Source organism: Ursus americanus, chromosome 2 (assembly GCF_024610735.1).
Source record: "Ursus americanus isolate L20-20 chromosome 2, mUrsAme1.1.p, whole genome shotgun sequence".
In the NCBI taxonomy this organism is placed as follows: domain Eukaryota; kingdom Metazoa; phylum Chordata; class Mammalia; order Carnivora; family Ursidae; genus Ursus; species Ursus americanus.
In genome coordinates this window covers 22,201,756-22,226,752 of record NC_142128.1, presented here as the reverse complement: position 1 = coordinate 22,226,752, position 24,997 = coordinate 22,201,756, and the positions used below count along the sequence as shown (strand labels likewise).

Below are 24,997 nucleotides of genomic sequence, written 5' to 3'. Positions count from 1 at the left end.
ACAGCACTATTTCATAATGTGGAAATAACCCAAATGTCCATCAACAGATAAATGGGTGGGGGCGCCTGGGTGGCACAGCGGTTAAGCGTCTGCCTTCGGCTCAGGGAGTGATCCCGGCGTTGTGGGATCGAGCCCCACATCAGGCTCCTCCGCTATGAGCCTGCTTCTTCCTCTCCCACTCCCCCTGCTTGTGTTCCCTCTCTCACTGGCTGTCTCTATCCCTGTCAAATAAATAAATAAAATCTTAAAAAAAAAAAAACAAACAGATAAATGGGTGAACAAAATGTGGTATAAACATACGATGGAATACTATTCAACCATAAAAAGGACTGAAGGACTGATACATGCTACAACATGGATAAACCTTGAAACATGCTAAGTGAAAGAAGCAAGTCATAAAAGGCCATATATTATATGATTCTGTTCACATGAACGTCTAAACTAGGGAAATCTACAGAGATAGAGTAGAATAGTGGTTGCTTAGGACTGGGTGAGATGGGGAGATTGCAGGGAGGCGTGTGTAGGGGAGACAAAGTAGGAGCTGAGAAAGAAGCTGGAGAAATGAATTCTCAAGAGGGCAAACAGTTGGAAAGTATACAAGTACATGACATATTTGAGAAATACAGAGGAACCTAGATAGGGTACATGGGGAAGGAGAAGGAATAGAGTAAAGAGGCTGGAAAGAAAGGCAAGGACCAACCATGACGGGCCATGCATTCTTCCAAGGTGTTCAGATTTCATCTCAAAGAGGAAACACTGGCAAATCAATAAGCACATAATATGATCAGAAATGTATATCCAGGGGCGCCTGGGTGGCACAGCGGTTAAGCGTCTGCCTTCGGCTCAGGGCGTGATCCCAGCGTTATGGGATCGAGCCCCGCATCAGGCTCCTCCGCTATGAGCCTGCTTCTTCCTCTCCCACTCCCCCTGCTTGTGTTCCCTCTCTCGCTGGCTGTCTCTATCTGTGTTAAATAAATAAATAAAATCTTTAAAAAAAAAAAAAAAAAGAAATGTATATCCAAATAAGTCTGGTGTCACCATGGAAAAATAATTAACAGAAGAAAGTCTAGGGGTAAAGACAGTTAGTAGAGAAGTTACTAGAAAAGCCCAGTTGAGACTGGTGTGAGCTGTACCAGCAGCGAGAGGATGAGGAAGAAAACTACACAGCGTTTAATCATTTCTGTGTGAATTTCGAGGGAGAAGTGCTTGGATCCACCTTGGGTGAAAAGAAGGATGGTGGTACCATGATTCCAGAGAAGAAATGCAGGAGGATCAGGTCTAAGAAATGCTGAGTGTTAAGACGACACAGGACTTCTAAGCAGAGATTCTAATGGACAGTTAAAAGTCAGGGTATGGAAGCAGAAGAAAAGAGGATGAGCAGGGAGGTTCAGTTCTAAAAATCATGGCAGTAGGAAGACACTGCTGAGACTAGGCTCTCCGGTCAGCAGTTCTCGAACTTTGGTGTGCACTGGAATCACCTGTGAAAAACAGCATGCTGGGCCCCACCCCCAGGGCTTCTCCTTCAGCAGGTCTGGAGTGCGGCCCAGCAGTCTACATTTCTAACCAGTTCCCAGGGGCCTCTCATTCTTTAATAATCACTGGAGTAAAGAAAAAGAACAGAAGCCCCAGAACCATGAAGAACACTAAGGCCAGGAACAAAGTTTGAGTTGCCTAGTGACTTTCAAAATCAGAAATAGCCCCCAAATCCTCCAAGCACAGGAGAGAGACAGGCTAAGTTCCAAATCACAGCCCAAACCACAGGAAAAGGAACAGCACTGTCCACAGCTATACTTCCTTTTGCTGCGTATTGATGCAAATTTTTTAAAAGCAAGGTATCAAGAAAACATTTTATAGCGAAGAGTTAGAATTTAGAAATTAAGCATCGGAGGAGGTAACAAAATGTAAAATGCAAAAAAAAAAAAAAAAGCAACTATGGCATCATGCATTTTCCAAATGCTGTCATAAGATGCTTAAGAAGCCACTTAACTGGCACTGAAAAGGAGGGAAGATTCAGTTCTGAGCCTCAGGAGCTGCTTCAACTGCGAGCAGGAAAGATTAGAAACTAAGGAAATATCTTTGCCTGAAACAGGACTGCCTTCTTCCAGAGAAATGTTACCATAAAATTTATACCATCATAAAAATAAGTGTTATGTGTATTTTACCATAATTTTAAAAAATTATGCCATCATATAATAGACATCTCAAAGGGTAGACAGTTGTGAAACCTGCAAACTCTTATGGAAACAGATGCTAATCATTTACCTCTTTGACTGAGAATTCCTTCAGGCCTAAATATTTCTGGAGTCTCAAAGGCAAAAATGCAGTCGCTTTCATGGACTGTTTCCAGGTCGTCTGTGTCACAAAAGGAACGATGGAATCCATCATAGTACATTTCCGTTAACACAATCTAAAAATGGGAAAAATGTAAACAGTTGGATAACTGGAAAGCCAATACGAATTGATCTCCCGATTCTACCATGAGCTTCTCCAGCCCATCTGGGCTTACAGGGACTTTGAGAGGGCTCTGAAGTATGTCACAGAGCCCATACTATCTGCTTTCAGTAAAAGAATCATAGAAGCACGATATCCTCTGTAAATGTATAACATACTCTCATTTCAGAACCCTACGGCACTGAATCCAGAGTTCCTCTAAGTTTTCATGAAGAAGAGCCCCCAGGAAATGATAAAGTGTAAGGCCCTTGTCTCACAAGGGGAAGAAACTGAAGAGAGTTGGGAGACTTGCCAACGAGTATGTGACTATTCAGTCTCGCAGCAGGCACAGAGTCCACATCTGATTCTGAGACTTTCTCCTACATCAGTACCTTTTCTTCATTTCAGGTTAAAAAACGTCATACAACCACGGATTTTGTAATGGGAAAAAAAAGGAAATCAACTCAAATGTCCAACAATAGGAACTAAATATATTATAGTCCTACTGTAATTACAAAGAATGAGCCATAAATATTTACACTAACATGGAAAGATCTCTTAGTTAAATAAGAAGTAACATAAAGAATAATGTGTGTAAATGGTTCCATTTTTATAAAATAACGAATGTAGTATATGCACAGGAAAAAACAGGAGCGAATATACAACACAGTATCAGAGTTAGTAACTCTTAGTTCCAAGATACTTAGGACAAGATACTTCCACTTTCTAAGTCCTGTTTCTGAAATGGTTGTGTATTTCACAATAAAACAAAAAAACCCCACAAAAGATGGGGGGGAAAAACAATGGAAACATTTAGATGCTCATTACATGCTCAGCAGCACTGTCTAGAGAAAAAGCACTGGATTGGGCATGAAGAGGTTCCAGTCCCAGCCTGCCACCAACCAGCCCTACGCTCTTGAACAAGTCACATGGTTTCTCTGGGCCTCCTTCAAATGAGGGGGTTGGAAGGGACCCCTAAAATCCCCTCTGCCAACACAAACATACTACAAGTCTGTGAGGTGAAAGAGGCCAGTGGCACATTCCACAAATAGTCCTAGAAAAATATCCCTAGCACATTTTTCTTCTGATGAGTTTAATGACCACGTTGTTTTTCTGCAGGTGAACATGCAAGATAATTTACTTTCTCTAGCAAGCTAAGGTCAAAAACAAACTTGTAATTCTATCAGCCATTTAAACCACATGCAAAAAGAACCAGAGAGCACTGGGAGCTTTAAAGATACAACCAGATCTGCCCTGGACACACACCTCAGCCTGCCTCCCTCTTTAGGTCTTTCCCCTCATCCTGAAGGGAAAAAAAGAATCAAAAAGCACTTGAGAGGAAGGAAGAATATGACTATTTTATCATCACGCCAGTACTTGGCCTATGAAAATATGAGATATTCGCTGTATTAAGGCAACACTGCTGGTTGTATTTGTTTTACTGTGGTACCAAACGAAGCCACATGAGGCCAAAGTACAAAATACCTCTATTAATCACGTGATTACACAGCAGCTTCCAGAAGCTATCTAGGGAAAAGTTATTCTACCACAGAATCATCTTTCTTAGTAAATCTAAAATAAATGTTTTTCTAAATAAATCATAATAGTGAATTGAGTAAAAACTGTATGCAAAAATGTTAAGTCACAAACAGACCAAAAGTATTTTGGGTCAATTTAAATATAACTACTTATCAAAAAATTACCCGAAAAGAGAAGGCAGAAGGGGCACAACGTTCCCTTCTCTCATCTAAATGAAGTCTCTGACCCAGCTTTAAGCAGGAAGTGAACCACACTAAGCATCTGTATGTACTATAACAGCAAGAAGATATCCATTCTTATCACCATAATGGAAAGGGGTTTTCAAGAGCCACTAGTGGAGTTTTCTAAGCTTCTCTGACGTTCAAATACCACAGGGATGCCCTTCCTATTGCCCACATAAGCATCCACAGGATAGTTTAAGAGAGGCTGAATAATTATACTTTATAAACAAAGCTGAAAGAAGGTCTTGGTGTCAAGTCACAGTTTTCCTTTTTAAAAATATATGTACAGTTAAATGAAGCATGAAAAGTTTTGAAGTACATTTTCTCCCTTTGGGTCTTGATTTTCTTTCCTCAACATAGGCACAACTGGTTTTACATTCCTATTTAACCATACTTGGCAGACGACTGTTAAAAAATTCCAGGAGAACAGAAAGCAACACTTTTTGGCTCATGTGTATAATTGGCCTGAGCAGGCTTATTACCTGATCAGTAGGGATCTTTGTTTCCATAGACACTGCTTCGCGAAGCCTGGCGACAGTCCCAGACAGAGGCACTGCCACACCAATCCTCATGCAGTGAGAACATTTCCCCTGATACACTACGGTGACATAGAGAGGCCTGTGTAGATCAAAGTCAGATCTTCTCATTAGGCACTAATTTCAACCAAAATACAGAAGCAAAACAAACCTGATCGGAAATTAACACAAAACTGAAGCTAACCCACACCTTTATTTGGAAGCCAAAGGGGGAAAAAAAAATCTCATCTGGACCTAAGTGCAACCAGAAAACAATAATCAAGGCATCTTTGGAAAAGGCAAACAAAATATAATACATCAACAGTTGACTCTGTGCTTTGTATGTTCTTCACAACAGCATTAACTCTCAGAAATTTTGAAGAACAGTTCAAATAAAGCAACTAATTAAAAGTGCAATATAAAGTCTCTGGAAAATCTAGAAGGTACTCAACAACCCTCCTCCTACCCCAAAGTATCAGCGGATGAGCAACTGAACAGACGACAACCACAGGGACTGTAAAAAGACTTGCTTGCCCCATACGCCTGCTCGCCCTGCAAACTCAGACCAGTAGACTTCTGTGAGGTTTTAACAATGCCTGTATTCAATTTAACACTAATCCCATTACTTGTCTAAATAAGTAAGGAGACCTAACAGGAGCCTACAGAGGTAAGGAATACACAGGAATGTACCGTCTTAATTTCATTAAATCTGTTCTTCTTACCTTGTGTGGGGTAGAGGAATTGGCAAAGAAATGCAGAGGAAAGGGTCAAAAGTGTTGCTCTGCTTCTGACAGTGAGGACATGTCAAAGAAGATCTTCAGAAACAAAAATGAAAGACACACACAGTAAGGTCATCTAGAGCTACGTCAAGCAGATCACATCAGAGACAATTTGATATGCTCATACCTGTACTGGGCTTGAAAAAGTTCTTGTACAAAAGTGCTACAGACAGGAAAAGATGGTCCCTCGGGCATCATATCAGTCTCTGATGGTGGCTAAAAAAAGGGAAAGTATAATTTCACAGATTAGAAGTACCAATTCTTTTTTTTTTTTAAGATTTTATTTATTTATTCGACAGAGATAGAGACAGCCAGCGAGAGAGGGAACACAAGCAGGGGGAGTGGGAGAGGAAGAAGCAGGCTCATAGCGGAGGAGCCTGATGTGGGGCTCGATCTCATAACGCCGGGATCACGTCCTGAGCCGAAGGCAGACGCTTAACCGCTGTGCCACCCAGGCGCCCCTAGAAGTACCAATTCTTGATGGAAGATGAACCTCAAACAGTCACAAATGTCCTTGACTTCCTCTACAAGCTGTGCATCAGGTCCAGATGTTCCAGTGAAAAGGATGTGTTAAAGACATGGGAACGCAGCAGCCAGGACAGGGGTCACGAGGATGCATGTCACACGCTCTCCCACAGACCGTGCCTGTGCTGGTCTCTCTACCCCACCAAGGCAGTCCAGCAGTCCTTCCACAGGGTGTTCCCATCTCCCTCCAGCTCTCAAGGTCTCCCTCCGGCCTCTTCCAGGAAATAACCCCAACCACAGTGCCCACCCGCTTGAGCCCCAGCCAGCTGTGTTGCTCGCTTTGGTGCCCAGCCACTCTACTACATACTTAATTGGCCATTTCATGTTTGTCCACCTGACAATTAGTCACTGAACACCTGCTACCAGGTGCAGAGAGCCCTGCAAAGGGCATTAGGACACAAAGATAAATATGACACAGTGCCTGACCTTGAGTACATCTCAATCTGGTGGGAGTGCCAGCCGCAAGCACATTCCTATGACAGTACAGAGTGTACGGGCACAGAAGGACCTTGAATCAGACCATACCAAAATCACAGACTGAAATTTTGAGATACAGTGCAGAATTATCAAAAACTTTAAAAGTGGCAAGAGAATAGCAACTCTTTGGTCTTAATTATTTCCATTATATAAATCATTTTGCCAATTATAAACAGCTTAGCAAACTGGAATCACTAGATTGCAGTCTAAAGCTAGTCATACATACAAATATGTCCCCTCTCACTAGACTCTAAGTTCCTTAGACACAGCAACTCTCTTATCTTATGCTGCCAGCAAGCAGTAAACACAGGGAAAATCCTCTAGGTATCCCTGAATTTTATACTTACCCAGAGCTTAGTTGGTTTCACTATATTAACTAAAGGCAAACTGCGACAACCCCTCCGTGGAGGTTTGCGAGAAGAATCTACACTCACTCCATTCACTCAACCGCCACGGAGCACCCTGCTCCAGGCTCCCTGGCTGCCCCAGCGGGGTGCGCACCCTCACCTTCAGAGGAGGTTGGCCGCTCTGCTTCACAGCATGATTGAGGTCTTCGTGAACTCGGTCCAGAAGCCACAGCAGAAACTCCTGGGCGTCATGCTGGGAATTTCCCCGATACTGCAGTGCGTTCTTTGACACAATACTCTAAACAGGTAAATAAATCAGCATGAATAGTTGAGTTCCTGGCTTTAAAGATGACTATTTATAATCCCAAAGAGGGATGCAAAATCTCAAGGGTGTTAGAGCACTTCCTAGATAGACAGCAATATAAAAACAGATGCTTAATGTAAAAACCCCACCCCCAGAAACATGTACAGAAGACTTAAATGCATCTACCTAACAATCCTACTTTGAGGAATATATCTAAAGAAACCATCAAAACAGCATGCCAAGACTTCTAAGAAAATACTCATGCATCAGGCTTTCTAATAGCAAAAAGCTGGTAATAACCTGAACATCTTAAAAATGAGAGCTAAATAAGTAACATAATATTGAATTATAAGCCCAAGTATAAAATAAACACAACTACAAAACATAAATGATTGAATAAATAAGGGGAAGAAATAAATCTTCCTTATAGAATTCCAAATAATTAATGTCAATAATTCCCTCTCAGGAGTTGGACCTTAACCCTCTACCTTCAATAGTGACTTGCTTCCAAAGACTAGAATGTGGGAAGAGGGGTGGCAGTGAAAGGTTCTCAGTTCATGGCTCTGGAGCATACGGCCTGGGTTCAAATTTCTCTCCCACCACTTGTATTTGTGAGACCTGGGCCTACTCTCTTCCAGAATAAAAGGGAGAATGGTGATTTAGTGTGGTGGTTAAGTAAGAATGCATGCACAACATTTCACATGTAAGTAAGATATAATAAGCACTCAAAAATTTCAGTTGAGTATGGAATTTGGAAGTAGGGAGGAAGAAGGGGACACAACTGCACAAAGGGAGGGCAGTGAGGAGACAAAGGCATTGATGAGGCAAGAAAATAATGAGGGTCCAAGCTAAGGCAGTGAGGACAGAAACATGAAGGAAGACCTGAGAGATTTAGGAATTTAGGCAGTAGACTCGATAGGATTTGTGACCTAATGAATGGGGACAGTGAGAAAGGAGGCATTAATGTCCCCAACATGTCATATCTGGATGATGGGCAACAGATGGTACTCTTCATCAAGACAAAATGAAAAAGGAAGTCTGGGGAAGATAACAATGATTCCCCTTTCAAATCCACTGCATTTAAAGTTTTGTGGAACCTCCAAGTGGAAGTACCTGGTAAACAAATGAAGAATACAGATCTGGGCCTCAGTGGAAGAGTGTGTGCTAAGGACAAAGATTTGGGAGTCAACAGATGAGTGGTAGCTGAAATCATGAGTATAGCTGAGATTGCCCAGGCATGGTCATGAGATCAAGCCAGAGGACAAATATATATTTGGGGGCCCTCAAAGGAGACCAAGAAAAGGCCACCGAAGACACAGCAAGAAAAGCAGAAGAACAGAGTCTCAGGAGTCAACAAGAGAAGAGGGTTATGAAGGAGAGAGTGATCAATGGCGTTAAGAACGATAAAACAGGACAAAACTAAAAACTGTCCACTGCATTTTCCAATTAAGATGATTATAGGGGAGTGCCTGGCTGGCTCAGTCGGTGGAGTGTGCAACTCTTGATCTCGGGGATTGTGGGTCTGAGTCACACGTTAGGTATAGAGATCACTTAAAAATAAAATATTAAGGGGCGCCTGGGTGGCTCAGTTGGTTAAGTTCCAACTCTTGGTTTTGGTTCAGGCCATGATCTCATGGGCAGTGGGATCGAGCCCCACATCAGACTCCACGCTCAGTGGGGAGTCTGCTTGAAGATTCTCTCCCTCTGCCCCTCCCCCCACTCACTCCCTCACACTCTCTCTAAAATAAATAATTCTTTTTAAAAATATTTTTAAAAAGAAGGGACAGATTTACAACTTGCTTATGAAGAAGAACCATCATAACCTGACGATCAATTAAATGTGAATGATAAAAAGATGATTTACAAAGATTCAAATTCAAGGAGGAAAAAATTCAAAGGGACACAAATGAGAGAGAATACTGAAGTGCCAACCGGCAAAATTTACTAATTGGATAAAGTGAGCAAAGGAAAAGAAGGACGCTGATAACAAAGTTTCAGTGACTAGAAGGATACCACTTGAATGCTATCTCTGAGAAAGGTACATGAAAGGAGAAATGGGTGTGGAGTGTCTTCATTATACTACAAAACTTCCTCCAGGGTCAGACACCTCCTGTATCATCAAATCCAGTATTTTCTTTCTTGGGCTTCACGTTCCTCAATCTCCCTGTACATTTTATACCTCACACCTTACTTCATCTTGAAATAGTTTGGCTTGTGGCCTTATGCATTTAAGAAAATCAAAGCTACAGCCATTTGGTGTGGACAGTGGGAAAATGTGAGCCACAGAAGAAAGAGAAGATTTCCCAGTAAAGAAAAAAAGACCAACAGAAGCCATCAGCACTATCAGCACCACTGATGGTGTGGCTGACTCAGGATGGAAAAGAAACATGTGACTGGTGATACTATATTAAGGGGTACAAAGAAGAAATGAGGGATGACACCAAGATTTTTAGTATCTGGTTTCGATGGATAACGAAATCAGGAACAGAGGAGGAGACTGGGGGACAGGAGAGCTTTTAACATGCTCAATCTGAGGCACCTACAGGATCCCCAGCGACGTGAAGTCTCACGCTCAGGAAAGAAATCAGAGCAGCACTCTCTTACCCTATGGGCATAGAGGAAAAAACCCAGGGAACATCTAATGCGAAAAGGAGGTAACTAGATTCTTGAGGAAGGATGGCACAGAAGGGACAAGTCACAATAAAGAAGCGAAAGCAGATCAGAGCAGCCAGAAGAGTCAGAGAGAAGGAAGCAGCGACACAAACAACTGCGGGAAAGTCAAGTAAGACGGGCACGGAGACAGTCCTGTGGAACAGCAAGTTTAGAAGCCAACAGCGCAGCTTCAGTGAAGCGGAATATTGACCAGAGACGGTGAGAGAGAAGAAAAGGTAAGGAAATTGAATGACCGCAAGAAGACCACCCTTCATATGCAAGAGGCTCGTTTATAGAAGGAAGAAAGGAGGAAAGATGCTCTGCCTGGTGGGAGACTTACAGGGAAGAGGGACTCACATACTGAGGGGAAGGAGCCAACGGAAGGGAGACACCTGCAGAAAGAGCACTCTTCAGTGAGGGGCAAAGGGGGGGATTCAGAAAAGAGGTAGAGAAGTGCCTTCAACAGGAGGTGGGAGAGACGGAAGAGAAGGAGATAAAGATAGTTATGGATTCAGAAGTTATAGACAGGAAGGCAGGGAACCTTTGTTTTTGTTAGTTGTTTTGGGTTGTTCCTTTTGGGGAAGAAGCACATGACAGCTGCCAAGAGGAAGTCTCAGGTGTGGCAAAGCTAATGACAAATCTCACGGCATATGGCTGCGGCACACAAACCGCCTGAAGCCTGGCAAGCGTCTGGTTTAGGAACCCTCTCTTGTATTTACTCCCAGTGGGGGTGGAGAGTTCTCCGCATACACATGTTCCTAAGAAACAAGTTAGCCGAAATCAAGCTCTCCATTATGTGTCACAGCGGATAGCTCACGCAGCGTCCATCAAATGTCAGAGTGGAGACAATACACAATTCTTTATCAAGACTACATTAAATCTGATTTATGATTCCTGCCACTATCGCTTCAACTCATCTAAGCACTTATCCCCCCAATCACTGTGTACAAAGTGCTGTGCAGAGGCTGCTCAACAAGATTTTTGTTGGGCACGACTCAACAGGCAACAGGACTTCCACAACCTCTGTAACTAGGGCAAAAACTGCTCCAGGTCAACCCCACCCTAAATCACCTCATCACAACTAAAGGACGCTTTACAGGAAACCTCCCTGAACACATACAAACACAAAGGCTCTTTTTTCTGCCCCTTTTTCCTCCTTCACAATGGTGACTTTTTCCCACTGCGGAGACCCAAGGGACTATTTATTTTACTTCTTACCAAGACAAGACAAAACACAGAATAATCTAATAACCATTCTTTAATACATGTTACAGAAGAAAGAAAAATAGTGGGAGTCAAGAAGGAAAAAATAGTGGGAATCAGAAAACTGGGCCCATAAAAAAATAAAAATAAAAATAAATAAATTTAAAAAAAGAAATCTGGGCCCAATCTCTGGCTCTGCCACAAACCACTGGTTATCTTAGGTAACTCACGGAACCTGTGATTTCTGGTTTATAAAGCAAAGCCGTTGAGTTGGCCATCAAGGACACTCCTAGCATCCCAAATCTTCCCCCAAGCTCTTTCACTAGAGTCCCAACAAGTGATTTGATTTTTGCTTTGGGCCTCATCTGACATTGCTTTGGTTTGCCTTTTATAACTTTTTACATAATTAAACCTTAGTTTATTTTTATTTATGTCCTAAAATCAATCCTTCTGTATTTTTGCAGTTTAAAAAAAAGTTATCACTGGAATATGTCATCTATAAATAGGAGTTTTGCTACAATCTGAGAAATTATTCGTCACTTCTATGAAAAATGGAATATGAGCCTTCTAAAAATAAACCTTACATACTAATGTCCATTTTATAGTATGTGGGTGTGGTGTTTGGAAAAAGATTAATCTATTGGTTTAAATCATATACATCCTACTATAAATAAATTTGACCATCACTCTAATTTTCCCTTCAGTTAGGATGATCCTTAATATCCAGTTACTAAACAATAAAGTAAAAGTCAAACAAATCTGTAAAGCTTTCAAATTCATAAAACTTCTCTTTACCCTTCAAATAAAATCTTAAGGCCTAGATCTACAGAAAACTTTTTTCCCCTTATAAAGAAAAAGGGGGGAACAAAAAGGAGTTGGAAGCATGGCCCTGAAAAGAAAAAGAATGAAGTCTATCCAACTGGCATGGTAATACCAGACACGAAGTTCTTTCTTTCCATAGCACCCTAGTACAGAAGCAGCAGAATCCTGGGCTCTAGGGAAAAGACAGAAACCGGTTCAAGACACATTTTTACCCAATCCCAGGAAGAAGGCAACAAAGCAATGGCTATTAATTATCTCCTCCTACAGGGAATGGACATGGCGGTATTGATTTGATCAGGAGCTGGGTTACTCTTTCAGGGAAAAGGTAGCTTGCCAAAACTTACCAAACCAAATTAGCACCCACTTGCCTTGATTCTATGCCAGAAGAAACATAGAATTTATTTCCAATGATTCTGGGTAAGAAGCAGAACCTGGGAGGACAATAGTACTTAAATTTTAAGAGAAAGATGAAATGTGAAGAGCTGAGTTCATAGATGGCATCTAAAAGTGAAATTTGGTTTCTGGACTGTATTGGAAAGAACAGAATAAGAACACTTGTCCTGAGAAACATTTCATCTTTTGAATCTGCCTTTAGCGACAACTACTAAGTTGATGAAGAATAAACTAAAACATAAGGGATGAAATTGGTACAAATGGATGAATACTGTAAAACCAGATATGACCCATGAAAAATGGTGTTCCATACCAGGGTATAGTATGCAGCCATGTTCAAACAGGGTTCTCTGAGTCCTTCATCCATTCTTTCCTCCTCATCTTCCCCTCTGGTGGGGAAGTCTTCACATAACACAAGTTAGGCTGAGAGGCCCTTGGTATTAGCCAGCCGTGGCAACAATGGGCTCATGAAAGAAACTATAAGGCCTCCAGACTTGCACACATATTTGCCCTATGACTGGAATGCCCTCTACTCCCATCCCTCAAATGCACTCCCTCACTCTCCTTCCTTGGTAGGACAGAGCTGAGAGCTGGGTAGGAGAGGAGAGAGATAATAAAGGAGACAAAAGGAAAGGAGCTTCCATCCAAGACAGAAAGACAACTCAATGAGAATAGTAGAGAGTGCCACACAGAGCCTGTTCATGTGTTCGCATTTGGCCACAAGGGAGAGGGAGTTACTACAGAAGGACCTAACATAAGTAACTTAAGTATAGATGTCCCTTGTATCCAAGTTTTCATGATCCAAACTCAGGAACTGAATAGATTTGGACAGCAAGGTATATTTGCATTGTTAAAAGAGTAGATTTGGATATTAAACAAACTTGCATATACCACAAAGACTTGGTAGCAGGGACTCACTGCTGAAATAGAGACTAGGAAAGGGTATATACATCTTATATAAAAGAGAAAGTTTTAATAAGAGTGTTGAGAAGAGTATTGCATTTCAAAAAATTACAACTAAGGGGGAAGTAGGGTCAAGAGCATTAGAGCCGGGATGAAAGGGAGAAATACAAAAAAGAACATACCCCAAGTGGTTCAGACAGATGAACAATGAGCAAAGATTTCACAACAGATCATAAAACTATATAGATAGAAAGTATGGCAGCAAGAGAAGACCCCCAAGTACATAAACAGCGGTTGGAAGTTTCCACTAGAAATGCAATAGAAATAGAAAGACTGGATTCTGAATACCTGGATTCAAATCCTCTTTCCACCACCTTTTACTTCATGTGTGTTTTCTCTGAGCATCAGCTATCTTTTCTGCAAAATGGGGATGAGAATACTTTTCTAAAAGAATTGCTGTGAAGCTTTAATAAGATTTATTTTACAAACTCTATAAAACTATTTTCATAAAAAACGCTTCTATAAAAGCATTTTATAAACTCTAAAACTCTACACAGCTTCTGTTATTTAAGTTCGAAAAGTCAAGAAAAAAGAAAGGAATTATCCTATACAAGCCTGGAAAATGTCATCGAGAAAGAAAAGAAAATATCTAAAGCATTGGCTCTTAACACTTGGCTGCACACTAGAATCATCTAGGGAAATTAAAAAAACAAAAACAAAAACCACAAACTGGGAGCAGCCCAGAGATGCTGATTTAATTATCTACAGTGGGACCTGATCATTGTTAACCTTTTTCAAGTGTGATTTAAAAAAATAATAATTCTATTTCTAATGTGAAGCCAAGACAGAAAGAACATGGCCACCCTGGAAAAGCTCTGAAGTTTCACTTCCAAAAGCACTAAAACTCATGGGTGGCTCTTTTGTCATAACTGTATTATATCATACGTTACACTGTATTTTATTCATATCACCAGAACACATAACCTCATATCTGCCTCTGCCATTAGACAGTGATCTGGAATGTCTTATTCAATATTATTTCCCCAATACCTAGCAAATACAATACTTGAAACAAACAGTAACAATAATGACAGCTAATAACTGAGTGCTTATGATGTATCAGGCATTATACTAATTGTTTATAGGTGTTATTTCCTATAAAATTAACCCCCAGAAGTTCCTTATGTTGTTAAGTATTATCATTATTTACAGACAAAAAAAACTTGGGCTCAGAAAAGGGAAGTAACTTGCCCGAAGTTACCTCTATTCTTCAACCTCCTCTGATTAAAACAGCCTTAAAACATTTTTGTCCAAAATCCTTCAAGAAATGATTTTTTTTTTCTTACATGACTCAGGATCATACAGGGCTTGATCATTCGGAATGTCACTTCTCAATGTGGACATAAAACATGTGTTGGAGATTGAACTACAGCTCTACCAAGCCTGAGGCTTCTGGGAGCTTATTTGCTTTTAAATAAATCCTTGTTAATGAGTGTTTGTTTTGTTGTAATTTGCATTTTTCCTATGACTGAAATATGGCCCAGAAACAAAAAAATGGGAGTTTATCTAACCGAGATGTTATTATTTGAAGAGTAAGGAGGAATTTGGACTATGTTAGAAGATCGAGTTGCAGAATGTGAAGGAGAACCATGTCCTGCCTGAGTGACCCGGGACGCTGGAGAGAGCAAACAAGACAGAGACAACAATCTGTCTGGCTCTGGAGAACTACATCTGTCTCTCATCAGCAAATGTATAGGCGGGTGCTCTTCACCTTACAATGCTCAAGCTGCTCTGCTGGTGGCGCTGAATTCCGATCCCGTCCATCCTTCCCAGCACACCCGATGTGGCCAAGCCTTGCTGACTCCAAGGTTAAAGTCAGCTCAGGTCACCAAAATGTGTTTATGTATCTAATCAAGTAACTTAAGTAAATCAAAAGTATCTTCTTTTTTGGTCTCTTCGTCATTATCCAACACAGTCGTCATTATCCAACACAGTCTAAGATTCTTCCCAACTATAATAAGGCAAGGTTTTTAGAAGTTTTTTTTTTTTTTTTAAGGAGGAAAATTTGACTAACAACACAGTCAAAAAAGCAAATGTTGAGTCCTGATTTAGCTAAAAGGACTCATTGGAAGTGTAATAATCTTCAACAGTTAAAAGTCAAAACAGAGACCTTGGAGTCTCCTCTACTTGCTAGATGAGATGCTGCTTGATTCATGAATTATTTATTTAATAAAGATCTTTAAATTTTTTTTTTAAAAAGTCAAAACAGAAAAACTAGAAAAGCTATCTAAATATCTATAAAATTATTATATATTCCTACCATGGAACAAATATTTAAATTTTAGAAAACATGGAGAAATTAATACACAATACAATTAAGCAGAAAGAAGATACAAAACCACACATAAACATAATTTCAAACTTCTGAAGTACATTTTAAAAGACCTTTTTGTCTTTTATCCTTCTAAATATACCCCGAAACATTAACAGTCATTGCCTCAGAGTGGCAAGTTTTAGGCGAGTTATCCCTTTCTTCTTTATACGTTTCCATATTTCCCATGTTTTCTAAAATGAATTTGTTGTAACAATGACCAAGCGGTACTTAAGGGGATCTTATGAGAGCACACCCTCGTATACTGGCCAGGGAACCCAAATCTTCTGCACAGAAGATGGGGCTGGCAAAACAAAGAAATGTACCTTATTTGTAGTTGAGGCTTTGGCCCCAAATCCTAGTGAGTCGGACCGCATGATGCTGAGAATTTCTTTTTCCTCCACTAGACAGACCTAAGAAGCTCAAATCAAAGTTTTCTGCCTACAGTAATCCTAAACCCAAACCTATACCAACCTTTGAATCTTACCACTGGAGGAAAAAGGGGACTGCAGCTAGCATCAAAGAAAAATGGAGGACAGAAAAAAAAAGAGTTTATGCCTACAGACACCCACCAAGGGCCTTTCTAAGCCACCCTGTCTTGCCAAGTAGGAGGCAAAAGCTTAGCCCTAGGAAGAAGAAAAAAACCCAAAGTCAGCTTCCTGATCAAGTAGAATGAAGCAGAGGAAGAAAACAGAATTGGCTTATAAATTCAGCATGTGGCACTACTCACTGGCACAGTGGCCAAAGTTCTTAGTTGAGAGTGTGAGGAACAGGGTGAGAAAGACAAGCAGTGGGGGGATGCATAAGGTCAAGCCTTGAACTATCCCAAAGCCAAACATGCATATATTTCTTCTATTATCTGTGTGTGTGTGCGTGTGTGATTATACACAAAGAGACAAAGTATGCATCCTCTTGATTCTGAATGTATTGGTATTTGATGAAAAACATGTCTAAAATGTTTTTGACTAAACAGCCAATTTTATAAAGGGATCCAAAATATTCTGGAAATAATTTTGCTTTGAACCATTATTGTTACTACATTTTGATACCTGAAACATCAACTAGTAGTAACCAAGAGGTATCATTCATAAGCAGATCCAGCAAGTTTCACTACAAATTATGTGTTCATATCGCCATAAACCTGGAGTGCCATAAACCCGATAAATCTTAGCTGGCTGAGGATGCCTTCAAGTCATGGGCCTGCCATATCGCCTCTCTACACCCAACACTGTGTGCCTGACAGTCCAGCAGGGCTGACTCCTGAGCCACACACAGGTACAGTCTCCAAATCAATCCTGGCCTCTGCCAGTTCTTTCAACCCTCATCACAAAAATAAGATCACATAAAAATCAGCACAAGGTGCTCGTCCTGGCTCCAACCTTTTCCTAGCAAACTACAGTTTAGAACCTTCCCAGCCTCAGCCTGGTCTGGACTGACCAATTCTAGTTGGTTCAGGCCTTGGTCATCCGCCTGTAGAAGGTGAAGGCTAAATGGAAGAGTGTGTGAATACACAGAAAACAAAGGGAAGTCTGTGAAATCAAAACAGGGTATTTCCCTAACTTATCAAAATGTTACTTTCATATGGGCATACTTCCACCTTATTTTTTTTTAAAGATTTTATTTATTTATTTGACAGAGAGAGACGGCGAGAGAGGGAACACAAGCAAGGGGAGTGTGAGAGGGAGAAAAAGGCTTCCTGCCGAGCAGGGAGCCCCATGCGGGGCTCGATCCCAGGACCCTGGGATCATGACCTGAGCCGAAGGTAGACGCTTAACAACTGAGCCACCCAGGGGCCCCTATACTTCCACTTTAAAGAAGAGACAAGCCATCCTACCTCGCTAGTTATCAAAGACATGCAAATTAAAACAACAAAATGCTACTTTCCACTTACGTAAAGATTTCTATTTTGCAACAGTGGGGTACAACAGACATTCTTACACACTGCTAATGTCACAATCCTGTAAAATAAGGTTCACAATGTGACGTAAGGACCTTCGAAATAGACAGCCACCGAACCAGGAATTTCACTTCTATATATCCTAAAGAAATAATCAAAGTCACTGTATTTTTCTTACTGATTTTAAGAATTCATATATGTAATGAACAATAACCATTTTCTGCTCCTAAAAAAAAGTGAAAGATATATGTAAAAAATACTCATCACAACCAGAATAGGTCATCATATACCTTCATACAATGATCTAAAGAGTTTTTGTGACAAAAATTAATCATAATACAATATAAAATGAAAATCACATAATGCAAAACTGTACATACAGTTTGATACCAATTACATTAAATTATGTTAAAACACACACGGAAGGGAGAAAAAACAAGGAATAGCATGGAGCACGTTAGGAGAAGGAAGGGAAAAATGAAGGGGGGAATACAGAGGCAGAGATGAACCACGAAACTTTATGGACTCTAAGAAACAAACTGAGGGGGGGGTTGGGTTAGGCCGGTGATGGGTATTAAGAGGGCACATATTGCAATGAGCACTGGGTGTTATACACAAACAATGAATCATTGAACACTACATCAAAAACTAATGAAGTACTGTATGGTGACTAACGTAACATAATAATAAAAAAAAAAAAGTAATATGCCAAACAACTTCTATACATTTTCAATTTTCCTCTTTCAACTTTTACATATTTTCTAGGTTTTCCACAATAACTTAGATAATATTCTTATCAAAATAGATTTTATCTCATAATGAACTTTAGCAAAAGAATCCAGACACAAAAAGAATATACACTTAATGCAAATCAAAACCACAATGAGGGGGTGCCTGGCTGGCTTAGTCAGTGGAGCATGCGACTCAATCTCAGGGATTGTGATTTCAAGCCCCATGTCAGGGGTAGAGTTTACCTAAAAGAAAAGATGCCACTTAAAAAAACAAACCACAATGAGATACTACTTCACATCCGCTAGGATGGCTTTAATATAAGACAGACAATAACAAGTGTCCGCAAGAATGTAGAGAAACTGGAGCTTTCATGCATTGCTGATGGGACTATAAAATGGTGCAGCTACTGTGCAATACAGTTGGACAATTGCTCGAAAGGTTAAACATGGAGTCACAATATGACCAACAATTCCACTCCTAGGCATATACCCAAAAGAAATGAAAACATACGTCCACACAAAAATGTGTGCATGAACGTTCAGAGCAGCATTATTCATAACAGCCAAAAAGTAGAAACAACCCAAATATTCATTAATGGGTGAATGGATAAACAAAACGTGGTATATTCATGTAATGGAGTATTTTTTCGACCATAAAAAGGAATGAAGTATAATGATGAACCCTGAAAACACATGCTAAGTGAAAGAAGCCAGATGCAAAAAACCACATGTTGCAGGATTCCATTTATACAACAGGCAAATCTATAGAAACAGAAAGTAGATTAGTAGACACCCAGGGCTGGGAGGCTGGGGGTAAATGAGGAGTGACTGCAATTAGGAATGGGGTTTCTTCGAGGGAATAATAAAAATGTTCTAAAACTAACTGTGGTTACGGTTGCACAATTCTGTGAATATACTAAAAACCATAGAACTGTACACTTTAAATGGGTGAATTATATGATAATGTAAGTTATATCTCAATAAAGCTGTGTTGTTGTTTTTAAGTAGGCTCCACACCCAACATGGGGCTCGAACTCACGACACTGAGATCAAGAGTCGCATACTCTACTGACTGAGCCAGCCAGGCACCTCAGTAAAGGTGTTTTTAAAAAGAATATATACTTTATTATTTCACTCACAATAAAACTCATGAACAGGCAAAGCCTATTAGAGGTGTTAGAGGTCAAAAGAATGGTTCCCTTGGGGAGGAGGGACAGGGGAAACTTGGGGAAGGAGCTTCTGGAGTGCCAGTGATGTTCCGCTTCTTGATCTTTTTGATACATTATCACTTTAGGATAATTCACCAAGCTGTACACTAATGATGTATGCATTTTTCTGTATGTATGCCATACTTCATTAAAAAGTTAAAAATAATTAGGGGGGCCTGAGTGACTCAGTCAGTTGAGTGTCTGACTTTGGCTCAGGTCATGATCTCCGGGTCCTGGGACTGAGCCCCACATCAGGCTCCTCACTCAGCAGGGTGAGCTGCATCAAAGGTGAGCTACAAGACAATTAGAGTTGCAAGGCTATCGCTGCCCCCACTCTCTCTCTCTCTCTCAAATAAAATCTTTTATTTATTTTTAAGATTTGTATTTATTTGAGAGAGAGAAAGAAAGAGACAGCATGAGCGGGGGGTAGGGGTACAGAGGGAGGAGACTCCCGGCTAAGCAGGGAGCCCCATGCGGGACTTGATTCCAGGACTCTCGGATCATGATCTGAGCCAAAAGCAGATGCTTAACCAACTGAGCCATCCAGGCACCCCATAAATAAAATCTTTTTCAAAAAAGTTTTAAAAAGTTAGTTGACTTCAAAAAGGAAAAACACTAAAGTTTCTTAATTTAGCCAGACAATCAGGCCCTAACTCAGTTTATTTAGTCTTATTTAGAGCTGACTGTATTTGTCTGGTTACTTAACTAGAAGCAGATTAAAAACTGCAAAAGACAGGAATGAGGAAGCAGGCGGTATATAGGCTCCCAGGATAAAGCAAAACTGGATAAAGCAAGAGAAAACTAAGGAAGGACCATGAAGAAAGATGGTAGGAAGCAAGAGAGAGCATTACAAAAAAGCAGAAATAAGAATTCAAACGACACAGCACCCAGCACCACTCGTTATATCCCACAGGACTTACAATCCCAGTAGCCCCAAAGAAACCTCCACTGTACAGAAAAACACAGTAGATGATGCTCACAGTAGTCTAAAACTCACCAAGGACAGATTAAAATATATCCAGGATTTTCTCCTAGGAAATTAAGTGTGTAAAATACTCTATCAGGTCAACTATTAAATAATAAAGTTAAAAATTTAAAGACCTGATGCTTGAACAAATAATTATCTAGGAAATAACTTACATAAAAGACTTATTCCCCCAAAAGGCCAGATGAATGGGCTAATATTGTGTTACTCAAAAAGATCGTAAAGTGACTACACAAGGGCACACAATACATCATCCTGAAAAGTACCCTCCGGGGGACAGATACCTCAGTTGAGCCATCTAGCTCTGTAACACTGGAGATTTAAATACCACCCCTTCAAAAACAATCTACAATTCAAGGGGTCAAAACCTACAGCACACATGCATCAAAGGTGAGCTACAAGACAATTAGAGTTGCAAGGCCAGACCCGGAGAAAATTTTGAGGTGGAACACATTTCTCTTCAGCACTTGACTACAGTGGCCTTTTGCAGGATCCTCCATGTCTTCTTCCTACCAAGCTCCCCTTCCTATGTCCCAGGCTTGCTCTTGCAGGCTGGGCTTGTGGATGTGTGAGATGGCTGGTTGGTTTTTCCTGCTAAAATGTTCCCATCGTTAAAGGAACCAGTGGTTGTCAAACATAGTGATGTGCGAAGCTGGCCTCATACGGCAATGAAAAGGAAAATAAGGAAACTGAGGCCCAGTGATCACTCACTAAATTCAAAACTCATGGGTTCAGATTTTCAAAAGAGAAGGAGCAGACCTGCACCCTGGCTGCCCTCACCCTCCTCCTAGCATGATCCTCTGATGCTGACAGCCTGAAGCCTGAGACAGAATCAGGAATCACCAGGAAGCCGGTGTGGGCAGTTACAACAGCTTACTCAGCTGCCTGGCATCACAACAGGGCCTCAACGGGTAACGACCAACAGGTCTCCAACCTAACCAACCCTTCTTCCTGCTGGATAGATGATAACGAGCTACCAATGCTCCTCTCTCTCTCACCCACCTGCAGGGAAATGAGGCTACTTTCCTCTGTCTTTCCTTCCTGTCACTATTAAAATCCTGGTATGATTAACTAGTAGCTATTTCCCATGAGCTACTGCTTTTAAAGGAGTTTGTCTTTTCTTTAGCATTTCTAGTTTATTCTAACTCTCATGGAATAAAGGCTCTAAAATGAGGGAGATTTACCAAGTTGTCACTATACTACTAAAAAGGGACTCTTATTTTAGAGTAAGATTAAAGAATGTTCCAAGTTAATTTATAATTACAGGGAGCACCTCTGGTCAGGAGAAGTTCTATTATTCTTCTCCAGCTACAGAGAGCTCTGGACCTCAAATTAAGGTTGAATTCCCTTCCCTACAGTTTAAACACAAGGCTTTCTCTGCCTCCCTCATTGCTTAAAGTAAAGCAGATACAGAAGTTAGGTCCCTGCCCATTCATTCACTCATAAACATGCATACACAGGACAGGACCAGTTATTACGGGAAATTTAGAGATTCCCAGAAATAAAAGTCTGTAGAAATGCTTTGGTTTCTTCATCTGTAAGATGGAAATAATAATTTATGTATCTACTTTACACTGTTATAAGAAATAAAAAATAATAATCCACTGTGCAGGGCATGTGGTAAGCACTCATATGTCAGCTATAGGAAAAAGCAAGATGGTGAAATTCCATACAATGTGCTACCATTTACCTAAATAAGAAAAAATAGGAATACACACACAAAAATATACACACAAACACATAAAGCAAGAGAAAACTACTTTGCTTATATTAAAACAATGAAAGAATAAACCATAAAATCTAGGGAGAAAGAGAATAGGGTGGCAGGATCAAAGATAAACTAGACTTCTTTGAATAGATCTTATGCTGTACATTTGACTTCATGCCATGTATTTTTTACATAATTATACAACAAAATTAAATTTTAAAAAGCAATCGCTCAAAAATCAAAAGCAAAAAGAAACAAATGAATTTAATTAAGTATCCAGTTGATGACAAAGTCCAAATGACTTTAAAACATAGTAATTTTACTCTACAGGGCCTAGTAGGCCATGTTCTACGGCGGGGGAGGGGGGTATCTTAAATATTTTTCAAATACTTGTATGTTGGTGGTAGTATTGGGATCATTATCCTGAGACTTACGAGTGCATTGTGAGATAATGCAAATGAGAATTTACATCACTGCTGGGAACAGGATTTTCAGCATAGGAGAAAGGAGAAACAGATACAAGACCAATGAGTTAAATAAAAACCCTGAAATCCTGAATGGGATATGATTTCATGATTTATTATTTCTTTAAAAGAAGTTACATACCTCCTAGCTCTGTCTACTTAGAAGACACAGACGTCACGTGCACCCCTAGTGCCCAGACTATGACCTCTCAGTGCCATTTGCCAATAAAAGGCAACCAGGGCTCCTTAAAGAAATGAGCGATCCCAGATCCTGGCAGGAAATCTGCCAAGATGAGCCTGGAATATCTTCCCTGGATTCTGATTTGACATCACAGACTACTAATATTATGTCAAAAGGACTTAGGAGTCTACTTCTCCTACTGGCCAGAAATGGCACAATTTGAGCATCAATAAGGTTAATAACTGTAACTGAAACACATCGGATACACATCAAAAAGCTCACTAACCATATCTGGAAATTAAGACATTATTTTGAGGGGCACATGGGTGGCTCAGTCTGTTAAGCGTCTGCCTGCGGCTCAGGTCATGATCCCAGGGTCCTGGGATCAAGCCCTGCCTCGGGCTCCCTGCTAAGCAGGGAGCCTGTCTCTCCCTCTCCTGTTCCTCTCTGCTTGTGTGCACTCGTTCTCTCTCCCTTTCTCTCAAATAAATAAATAAAGTCTTTTTAAAAAATTATTCTGAAAACCAAAAATAAAGGGGGGAAAAACCTCAAGCATTTATGTTGCCTTTCTTCTCCAAATTTACTTTGAGGTACATAATTGGTGAGGGCAAGAGTCTCTACAGAAGTGTTCTAACTAATAAGAATGTTAAAGTTATATCATCACCATTTTCAACCCTTAATGAACTAATAATGGATCAAGGAATAATCATCAATGTCTACTAACATAGCAAGACACACGACCAGACATTATAGGCTTTCTGATGAAAGTTTACAACACTAACTACCAAAAAAAGAAAGGGGGAAGTAAAAAACAAACAAACAAACAAAAAAAAAACTCAACCCTGAATCTCATTAAGACTCTAAATCTATCATTTTACAGGAAATATGGGAACAGTACATTTTAATTGAAACTACAGGAATACAACAGGCAAAATCAGACTCTGAGAAGCACTACAGTAGTGCTCTTCAAAATACGATCCATGGACAGGTGCCCATCTGCAAACTTTTTGTCACCAGTCCATGACCAGGTAAGTAGAGAAATTGGGAGCAGGCATTTAGAAACATTTAGAGCAAATTAACAGTGGTTTTATGTCTACCGAGTCTAAATTTTACTGGGGCTGGTTTTATGTATGCTTTTTACTTCATTTTTCTGGAAAAGCTTAAATACCAAGCTAAGAAATTTATACTGTGTGTTGTATATAAAAGAAAAAGTAAAAGCAATTTTTAAGAAGAGAAATAATGTAATCACGGGTAAACTTTAGGATTAGTCTGGCAGCAATACTGTCCATCGGAAGAGACAGTGTTTAGAAATGAGGAAGAGTACTTGGGGGCCACAGACTTAGAATGACTGCTTTCATTTTCACCACCTGCTTTTTACTGAATAGTTAACTAAGTATAACTTTCTATACTAAACCTTTATTTATATCTTCTTATTTAATCCTCATAAAAACCATGTGAGGCTCTGCTACTTACTAGCACTGAACTCAATATCCTAATTTCAAAAATGGAATAACAATGCCTCTTTCAGAGGGCTGTAGTGAAAATTTAATGAAATAATTTTTGTGAATGTACAGCTGACCCTTGAACAATGTGGAAGTTAGGGGCACTGACCTCTACACAGTCGAAAATCTGTAACTCTGGACTCCCCAAAAACTTAACTACTAATAGTGACAACCCCGAGTGATCACTTTTTATTGCAATATACAACTTCCTGGACAGACTAACCGCTCACACAGAGAAGATCGAGTCACCTGGCATTATAAGCGGATCCTCACAACACTCAAGCTCACCGCAAGACCAACAGGAGGTGGCCATGAAAATCCCACAGCAGTACAGCACGTCCTGCAGTTAATTTCACACAGTTATGATTTAATACTGCATCTTTAAACTTGTTCACATTTGACTGTAAATTGTGCCATGTACAGTCTGTGTGTGCTTAAGTTTTGATAAATTTTATTTTTTATAATAGGTTTGTGTATATTTTATGGTAGTAAATATTAATATAGACTAGTAGCTGCATACATTTCATGCATTCATGACATACCTAACTTCCACTTAATTTTTTTCGATATTTCTAGGCTACACAGTTCATTAGAAAGTTTCTTTTAATTGCCACAAATCTTCAAAAAAATTTCATATATATATATATATTTTTTTTTTTTTAATTTCACATATAGGTGGACCCGCACAGTTCAAACCAGTGTTGTTCAAGAATCAACTGGACTTTGTAAATGATCTGGCTCCACACAAATAATGGTATTTTCATTATTATGATTATTGTTTCTTAAATCTCCTGAGAATCAGACAGCTCTGCCTTGCTTTTAAAGATTAGAATACCGGGA

At 40.0% G+C, this 24,997-nt stretch overlaps 1 protein-coding gene across 1 annotated transcript in view; it reads right to left on the bottom strand.

Moving 5' to 3' along the window:
• USP31 (ubiquitin specific peptidase 31) overlaps positions 1-24,997 on the bottom strand; it is a 65,969-nt gene that overhangs the window by 31,388 nt on the left and 9,584 nt on the right. Inside the window, exons 2-6 of the mRNA XM_045776492.2 lie at positions 6,994-7,131; positions 5,612-5,700; positions 5,428-5,520; positions 4,673-4,808; positions 2,263-2,407 (exon numbers count right to left, since the gene is read on the bottom strand). Of these exons, the coding sequence (XP_045632448.1) occupies positions 2,263-2,407; positions 4,673-4,808; positions 5,428-5,520; positions 5,612-5,700; positions 6,994-7,131 (601 nt within the window). The remainder of the gene's footprint in view (positions 1-2,262; positions 2,408-4,672; positions 4,809-5,427; positions 5,521-5,611; positions 5,701-6,993; positions 7,132-24,997) is intronic.